At 35.3% G+C, this 9,312-nt stretch overlaps 2 protein-coding genes across 2 annotated transcripts; both read right to left on the bottom strand.

Moving 5' to 3' along the window:
- Positions 1–2,035: 2,035 nt before the first annotated feature.
- Positions 2,036–3,304, bottom strand: LOC25485116 (early light-induced protein, chloroplastic). Its single transcript, XM_013614274.3, has 3 exons — positions 3,010–3,304; positions 2,623–2,721; positions 2,036–2,491 (listed from the first exon to the last, which is right to left on the bottom strand). Exons 1-3 carry the CDS (start codon positions 3,160–3,162, stop codon positions 2,147–2,149), a joined length of 597 nt encoding a protein of 198 aa, XP_013469728.2. The 5' UTR covers positions 3,163–3,304; the 3' UTR covers positions 2,036–2,146.
- Positions 3,305–4,490: 1,186 nt separating this feature from the next.
- Positions 4,491–8,744, bottom strand: LOC25485118 (transcription initiation factor TFIID subunit 8). The gene is made up of 2 exons (XM_013614276.3): positions 7,604–8,744; positions 4,491–5,471 (listed from the first exon to the last, which is right to left on the bottom strand). The coding sequence occupies exon 1, from the start codon at positions 8,703–8,705 to the stop codon at positions 7,641–7,643; it is 1,065 nt and encodes a 354-aa protein (XP_013469730.1). The 5' UTR covers positions 8,706–8,744; the 3' UTR covers positions 4,491–5,471; positions 7,604–7,640.
- Between the last annotated feature and the right edge of the window lie 568 nt (positions 8,745–9,312).

The following is a 9,312-nucleotide window of genomic DNA, read 5'->3' on the forward strand; positions in this document are numbered from 1 at the left end:
AATTTCAGTTTCATATCTTTTTAGCATTTTTCTGCATTTAAAGAACAACTATAAAACTATGATCAAAAGCGTCAGAGTTGGGGGAAAAGATATTGAAGCAAACCAATAAAAGTAATTCAGCCTATAGTACCTACCTGGCTACCTTTGATTTCAATATATGCTGCAAGAATATACTAAATAAGATATTGAATTAGCCTACTTTTATATCATCAAAAACAAGGAACAAGAAAAAAAGTTTTATTTTTCTTGGCATGTTAAATGCACACATGAGGAGCAGGAATAAGAAAAAAGTTGCAACGTGTTCTGAAATGCAACGTCGACGCGGCCATTTTCAATGAGTAGAATAGTTTCAGTATAGGTATTTGTATCCGAGATCATCGTGGCCATATTATAAAAGCTGCTACAAATTGATACGAAGGAAATCCTCTTTCTCAAGAAGCTGAAGCAGTGGGATCACGCGATGCTATCTTGTGGCTTGGACAATTAGGATTATTAGATGTGCACATTGAACTAGATTGTAAACAAGTGGTTGATAGCATATGTGATAAGAATAATAACCAAGCCGAATTTGACAATATCATAGTTGATTGTAGGTCACTTTTACAACAATTCACAAACTCTAAGATAAGTTTTGTTAGGAGACAAGCGAATGTTGTCGCTCATATCTTAGCAAGGATGTCAATATTACATGTTGGTCACCATATCTTTGATTTGATTTCATCTTGTATTACAAACCTTGCTATGAATGAAATAATATGAGTTTATGGTTGTAAAAAAAACAGTTGCAATGAATGAATGTTGATTCAGAAATTTGGAATCTGACACAACACCTAAGTAAGAGTGCTTCAATATTGAAATGCAAACCCGGCCAATTTTAACTAATTAAATGGTCATTGAATGTTTTAGGAGCCATTCTTAGTCCTTGAATAAAACAAACTATAAAAACATCATGGTCGAATGTGTCTTCTATTAGTCAATATAATCATCAAATTACTAATAGTGATACTTCAATGATGTTCTTATAATTTTTATATATTTAAGGAGTATTGTAACACAGCCTCACACATTTAGACACCAAAATAATTGTTTATTTTTTTAGTTGCTTATTGTCATGACATGCAACTAATGTAAGCCATGCTTTCTGTATGAAAATAAATTTTATCAGACATTTATCATCTATCTGTATGCTTTCTCTTTGGTTTATTTCTGAATTCTGACAATCCAGGATTTATTTTATTAAATCCTGGCTGGACAATTGTATTTTTAATTTTGCTAATGTCTATTTTATATGCACTTCACCAAAAGGACTATGCTTACAAATTTATTGCTCTATACAATTCCAAGCTTGAGTTTTGTTTGATTCTCAAGTCTCAACAAGTACATATAGTTATAGCACACAACCTAAGCTTACGAGAGTGTTGTAGTCTTCTAAATACTGCAAATGTTTTTGTTTTTAATTTTAATTTTAAACGACATCTTAGCAAAATGCCACCAAATAAAGATTCTTATTTGATATCTTCCAAAAAAAAAAAAAAAAACTGATTTGATTACTTTTATGTTTGGTGACTAGTTTAGTGACATGAAAGTCGATTGATATAGTTGACAACAATAAGTTTATGTTAGGACTCTATTTGACAAAATCACTAATTACCAGAGATTTTACAAAAATTACACTTTGAAGCTTTAACAAAATAGTCTACCACAATTCAAAACATGCATTTAGAATATGTAGGGTTAGAACTTAGAACCTAGAAGGATTCAACTACATCACTTTTTTCTGATTTAGTAACTTCATCCAAGATTCATTGTTATTGAAAAAGTTGAGTTGTGAAGAGTCTGGATATTGATAGTGCCCTACTTCTCTTCAAATTGTATTATCATGATAACGGAAATAAGTACCTCAACATAATTTCCATTTCTTTCTAGTTTACATTAATGTTTCACTGCGTCTAGGCAATTATGGTTTCTTAAAATTGCATTTATCTTCGATTTTCACAAGGAAAAATTTCTCCAATTGAACTATAGCTCTTAGAAATAAGAGAATAAAGGAAGGAGAATGCCAAAAAGTTTCGTATACAAAAAGTTTCATATATTGACTGCTAACCACAAATTCTATAAGCCTTAACAGTGTCACTAAAGAAATCTATTACACAAGGGAGGTACCCTTAACATACTCTGTAAAGGCCAAAGCAATCAAACCCAACATAGCAATTCTTCCATTCCATAGTTCTGCATCTGAAGACATAACACCTTTTGACTTGGACTCAACACTAACACCTTGGAAAAATGGAATCAAAGAAGCAAGTGACAACAACACACTTGTCCCCAAGAACCATGGAATTCCACCACCAGATATTTGATCAAACAAACCCTGTCCTTTTGCTATTTCCACCCCCATTGCTGCTACAAAACCAATCATAGCCAACCTTCCATTGATTCTTTCAGGTGCTGGCCCACCAAAAGCCATCAAATCCGAAAACTTTGTGCTCATCTGCCATATTTTCATTATTAAAATTAATAAAAGGGCCTAATAAATTTTAAACAAAATTAGCACTTTGCATAACTAATCTTGCACACAATTCAGAGAAAACAAAGATGATTTATTTTTGCTACTATGCTCACCTTTGGTGCACGAGTATAGGCTGATTGTGGTGGTGGAGTTGGTGCTGATGGTGTTGTAATTGGGTCTAGAGGCACCTCTGATTGCTCTTTCTGCTCTTCCTGAATAATGTAATGAAAAATTATTATTGATTAAATAACAGTAATGATTAATTATGACATTAATCCTTAGCACAAGGGCCAATTTTTTCCAATTAACTCACAACTCAATAATATATTACATAAATCATTCTTATATCATAATTTATAAACATGATTCATAAAGCTTAAATTCTTAACATGTTACATATGATTGTTCGTTCTTAGTAAACAAATCAAATATATGCATGTACAAAAAAATACTAAATATATGTAATATGCACCCTTAAATTTTGTTTCCTACAACATTACCTCAGCCATGGACCGAACTTTGAGGCTAGCATTTCTTCTGAAGCTAGGCATATACACAGAAGGGATGTTGTTAAATTGGTTAACTCTAGGCCTGCTAGAAATGCTGCTTGTAATGGAGCTAGACATGATAGATTGATAAGATGAAACAGCCATTGATAACAAGTTCTTAATGTTACAACAACAAAGTGTGTTTTTGAGGATAGGATAGCTTTGTAAAACAAAACACTTAGAACTCTTTAACTTCACTGCACCTTAGATTTAGATGGTTAAGGTTTGGTAGGTATAACATTGAAGAAGGTTGTTTATATAGAATAAAATGGAAAGCATTGTGAGGGGAATTTTGGTTCCACGTAGTTTGTAACATGCTCTATAGGTTATTGAAAGGAAAGTATTGTGGTGGATGTTTAAGTTCCACGTAATGTGTCAATATGGGTCCTAAAGGTAATTGGTTCACGTGGGTTCATTTGTCCACGCATGGGAAAAGCAATAGACGTGGCTCCAGTTAGGACCAGAAGTTAGGACTCTGAGATGTTCCTTTTGAACTACTACAACCTCTCAATTCTCAAATAAACGAGTTCATGAATCATCATCATCTATATGAAGATCTGCCTTAAGCTAGACGGAAAAAAGAAAGGTTTAATCCTACCACAATAAATTTTGGACTTGTACTTGCAGTTGCAGAAACCATAAGTGGTTTAATGCACATCTAAGAATACCTGATCTGCAGGAGATATACCAGAACTAAAGATTAAGATATATCTTCGAATTGGTCAAGATTGTAGAAGACTATAATGACAAATGAAATACAATTACATTAGGAAAAATGCATGTTACATGTTACGCACACACTAATACGAGGTTTACACACAAAGGCTACAAAGTGCCGCACCATTGTATATATGATTCATGTTCTCTCCAAATAAAAATTTGATGCAGCAATAAGGCTATATCCTTTATAGTATATAGCATAACTACATTATCTGATAGTGCACATTTAAATTTATTTTGTATCCTGTTAAAGGTTTTGGGGTGAAGCTTTTATCTATGGTTACAGAGTTTGTCTTCTTTATTCTCACTTGTTACAAGAATAATACCAAATCGACCATTCAAGCAATCCCTCTCGTAAAGCACAAGTAGCAAGAATCTTTTCACCAGTTATAAAAACCTTCTTCCATCATCATCATTTCCAATGGACAAAATCCTTTTTGATATTGTGCTGATTAGGACTTGGGAGCTTTGATTTCAGTTTCAATTTTGAAATTTGCTTTTGGAATTTCATGGTTATTGAGCCTCCAACTCATTTTCTTGCTTACTGTTATATACCAAAGGAAAGATTGTTCAAAAGAACCTGATTTAAATTTTTGGGTGAAATCATTCTTGGTCATGTTTTACTTACCCCGGCCAAACTCCGGATTACTAAGGTCCTCATTCCCCAAGAAATTGGAAGGTTAAACCAAAAAAATAAAAAGAAAAAAAAATGGTTTAGGCCTATAAGAATTCTATTATAAAAACTGAATCTAATCGAAAAAATAATATTAGAATTATATCACAAAACAATATTCCACCAATACTTTTTGAGATGAATGAACAGAAAGTAATCTCCAACTCTACTATGTATATAGTTGAGAATTGATTTTGTCTGACCACAGAAGCTAGTAGTTAAAGCTTCAGGTTAACGGGCATACAAGTCCAAAATCAATTCATCTTTGTGAAAAGCCAAACATCATTCTTTACCATCAAATCACATTACAAGATCCTAAACACACGTATGAGGGATCTGAACATGGAACCAAACATAGCATTAGTATTGCAAACACAATATATGGATCTGTATGTAATTCTCCAAGAGGAAAGTTAGCTCAAGGAAGTGATAAAGCTTTCTGTCAACCTTCCCATATGTTGTTTGAGAGTAGCTTGGTTCTCCATAAACAAAAAGGAAAATCATTCCTGATCACTGTCAGTTCTATGCTTCTCTACAGTCTTCTCAGGAAGCCTTTTTAGGGTAAACAATTTCCTATAAGAGTACTCACTCTGACTTCACTAAGGTGACTCCATTGTGTTTGGGGCACTGAAGTATTTGCTCTTAAGTTTATCACCGGCCTGGAACAGCATTAAACTGTTCAGCTACACCATTAGGCAGCAACAAAGTCGTTCTTCCACGATTGTGATCATTTCTCCCTCACCTATCAGATTGAGTCACACTCAATTCCAGCAAGGTGCTTCAATGCATGTTGAGGCAAACAGATTTCTTTCTTGTGCTTGTATAAATGTATTTGTGTTGACCATTTTGGGCTTTTCAATTTTGATTGTACGCTTTTTTTAAGGTGCTTATCTGAGGCAGCTCCATATGTGTAACATGGAACTAGAGAACTTTCAGCTAAGTATAACTTCCCTTCTTTCTTTCTGATCCAAACCTTTAGCTCACCGTAGAACTGAGCCGGTCAATTTGGTGCCGACCAGGCCTAAATCAAGTCATAGACCCAAAAAAAATAATCAATATCTTCAAATAGTTTCTTGAATAAGAATAACCTTGACAGATAGAAGCCGTGAACACATAATGTATCTTAATTTTGAGGAGTCATCAAAATTAATTAACAGGATAAAAAATTTATACACTGTAGGTCAGTTAATGGCATCCCACAAACATAGTTAAAAACACACACAACTTATGAAAGGAAATACAATAGCACTGGTTCATGTATTATTCGGATGGAACTCAGTGTTTTTGACCTCTAGAGAAAAAAGAAAAAAGGTCAAAACTTTGCTCTGATTGGAAATATGTTCAGAGATAGACTTAGACATAGATTCACCTGCACAAGCAGCAATTGGGATCTGTTGGTCATTGGCTATTGCATCCAAATTTGAGCTCTGATCCATGCCAACTAACAGTATTGGTTTCATGATCACTCCTGCTGATCGGGAAAGAAACATATACTGAAGTTTGTAGAAGTAGAGATAGAAACTATGAAGCACGGACACACCTCGGATCAGGCGTGTCTCGGTGTCGGACACGTGTCGTGTCCGACACCGACACTTGTAATTACACTAAATTATATGATTTTTTCAAATTATTAGCTGTGTCGGCGTGTCAGTGTCCGTGTCCGTATCCGTGCTTCATATAGAAATCTCTACAGAGAAATAATTTTAAGACTAGGAAGGAGGGCAAACAATGAAAAAAAAAATGCCCTTCTATTGAAGAAAAATAGCAAAGATCCCTTTTCCACTGCTTGCTTATATGAAGAAGATATCAGTCTCGGGGTAAGAGACTGTTCAAGAACAGATAAGAAATCTATAATGAAAGCAGAAAGGAAAATGTACAGACATTGCTATAACTTTGAGAGGCTTGCTTTCTACTTCCCAAACCTCACCCAAAATTCAATTACCTTTCCCCTTTGGCCCTCTCCCCACCTCTTTTATCCCATTCCCACTAACCAAAACAATTTTCTACCACATGGGTAGATTGTCAAAATTGCATATTTACCATTACCTATCCGCAGTCGTACAAATTTCACACAAGTTTTTAATCCCATGTACACCTAGGATTACAATCTGATGGATCAAAGTATAATCACTGGGGAAATTCATAAAATCAGTGGAGATCGGTGATTTCGGCCTAGTAATGGTGGACTAAAGTAGAATCACAGAGGGCATAAAATCAGTGGGATCGATATTGCAACCTAGTATTATTCTGGGCCCCACAATCAATTTTGCACTCAAAGCTCACTTGTTTCACAGTTCATCAAAATAACAAATCAAGAGTTTAAAATGGCCAGACTGTCGGCGTAAAATAGTTATACACTAGCATCCAATGAGGCCACCATTTTTCCATGACACACTGTCAGTTTAAAAATAACCATACAAAGTTGGGGTGATGTGGCACTGGCAAAGTAGTGGATTGTCAGTGTAACTGTTTTACTATTCCAGACCTCTCTTCCATGAAGAAAAGCCTCAGACAGACTTGACAAGCAACAAAACTTGTCCATGATATACCAAGCAGGAAAGCAAAGTTTTAAATTGTAGTCGCAGTCCCAGATGCAATTATGTCATGTTCGTTGAAACTGCAGACAAATGTGGCAGATCTAGCCGCAACTGCAGTTGCAAAGACTCGAAACACCTTGGCACCATGACCGCAAAATTACAGTTGCACACTAGTATTGTCAATGGCAGCTTGTGAATTATGGCAGTCATCCATAAACTCACCATATAAATATAAATGGCGGATATGATAGGCATTGCAGCCTACGACGATTGGCATATGAATATGCCACGGAAGTAATTTGACAACACGGTTGCATAAAACCTTGCTTGAAAGGACAATAAAAATAAATGGCAATAGCAGCTTGTATCAGGTATATGATCTCACAAAAATCACTAGGCTACATTTCCATAATCAACAAGGGTGTATATACACTTTTACTGGACACAGATGCTATCAAGCTGTTAGTTCACAAATATTACAATAACCAAAGACCTCTATCTTTAAAAATATGTACGCCACCAAATAGAGTTTTACCAGCAAAAAAGGAATCAAATTTAACAGCTCTAAAATATAGTCACTACTATGAATTCTACATGTCAGTCACAAAATCCTCACCAGAACATCGGAAAGCCCGTAACTTCAGCCTCAGAACCTACAAAAGAGTGAGTTCTTGTCGATTCTCCATAGACTGTCTAAGAATATACTCAGCCCTCCTTTTCTTATCATCTCTTTCATCTTCTCTACCAACCAAAAATATAGTGTGCAAAGCATCCCTCTTCTTATTTCTATCATCCAAAGACTCTCCAATAAACTTCTTCCCAGATTTGAACTTGAAATGCACAGTAGGTCTTGCAGTAGCAGCGGGAATAACAGTCTTTTCTCCGTCAATCTCATCATCATCATCACATAAAACACCACCACCCCCTAGCTTCTCAATTGCAGGTGCGAATGCCTCCAACACCGAAACTCGGTCTCCATCAACAATCGGTAGCTTCACCGGCAAAACAGCTGGAGCAACATCTTCATCAGGATCACTTCCTGTAGTTGTTGTTTCAGTGGATTCGTTTCGATTCCGGTTACCATTACAAAGCAACAAGCGCTTCTGCAAATTCAACAACGATCTCTCAGCCTTTCTACGCTGTCTAGCTTGTTCAACCTTATCCTCACGCGGATCAGAAACTCTTTCATCCCAAACCGGCGTATGAATGTAAGTATGAGGATCAGGTAAAGCCGGCAACCACGCCGGAATATGCTTCCCCGGTGGAGTTTCACCCATTTGTATGAAACTCGGAATAATTTTCCGTTCACGAATCACCGGAAAATTAGGAATGGGTTGAGCAAACGGAGTTTCAGGCATAGATTCAGCGTAATTCATAATTTCCTTCATACCGTTCGAAAACCCTAGAGGCGCTTGTAAATCTTCCCAAGCTCGTAACAAATCGAATACGGTGCATTGTGATCTTCCGGCGAGGTTGGAGTAGAATTTCGCAGTTTTGCTGAAATCGATTAAGTAACGGATTACGATATCGGAGAAGGATTCGAGAGCTGAATCTTTGACGGCGTGGAAACCGGTGGCTTCACATAGCTGCGCCACCGCGATTTTTGCAGTTGATCGGCCGAATTCGTCGGTGGCTGAAGGTCTTGCTCTGGTGATTGTGTTGGTTGAAGATGGAATTAGGGTTTCCGAATTGGTTTTGGATTTTTCGTTCAGTGCCATTGAAGAAAAGAAAGAAGAAAATGAATCCAAGTTTGAGAGCGAGAGTATTTGAGACGTTGTGGCACGGTGTATTTATTAGGTTTAATTGCACTTTTGGTCCTTTATTTTTTAAAAAGTTGCAATTTTGACCTCTAACTAATTAAAATATAAAACAGTCCCTTATGTATTGGATATTTGGCAGTTTTGGCCTCCAAAGTCAATTTTGACTCGGTCAACGCACACGTGTATTTTTTTTTTTTTTTTTAATTAAAATAATTTTTTATTTTTTAATTATTTAAAAAAGTTTATTTTTTAATTAAAAAATAAAAAAATCTTTTTTTATTTTTTAAAAAATATTTATTTATTTTAAATTGCCACATCAGCGAAGACCAAGTCAAAAGTCAAAGATCCAATACATAGTGGGTTGTTTTGTATTTTAATTAGTTAGGGCCAAAATTGCAACTTTTGAAAAGATAGGGGACCAAAAGTGCAATTAAGCCTATTTATTATATAAACTATAAAATAAAATTGAGAGATCCTTTTTATTTACTTACCAAAAAATAGTTTTTCCATAATTTTTTTTTTTTGAAAGAGTAAACATATTTTTTTTAAGGAATTTTTTCAATAA

This window comes from Medicago truncatula, chromosome 1 (assembly GCF_003473485.1).
Source record: "Medicago truncatula cultivar Jemalong A17 chromosome 1, MtrunA17r5.0-ANR, whole genome shotgun sequence".
Lineage (NCBI taxonomy): Eukaryota > Viridiplantae > Streptophyta > Magnoliopsida > Fabales > Fabaceae > Medicago > Medicago truncatula.

Bases quoted from the DNA above. Each gene is read 5' to 3' on its own strand.
- LOC25485116 (XM_013614274.3), bottom strand. From the start codon at position 3,162: ATGGCTGTTTCATCTTATCAATCTATCATGTCTAGCTCCATTACAAGC. The intron at 2,722-3,009 runs GTAATGTTGTAG...TACATTATTCAG, and splicing joins AAGTTCGGTCCATGGCTGAG to GAAGAGCAGAAAGAGCAATC. The intron at 2,492-2,622 runs GTGAGCATAGTA...AAAATATGGCAG, and splicing joins CCTATACTCGTGCACCAAAG to ATGAGCACAAAGTTTTCGGA.
- LOC25485118 (XM_013614276.3), bottom strand. From the start codon at position 8,705: ATGGCACTGAACGAAAAATCCAAAACCAATTCGGAAACCCTAATTCCA.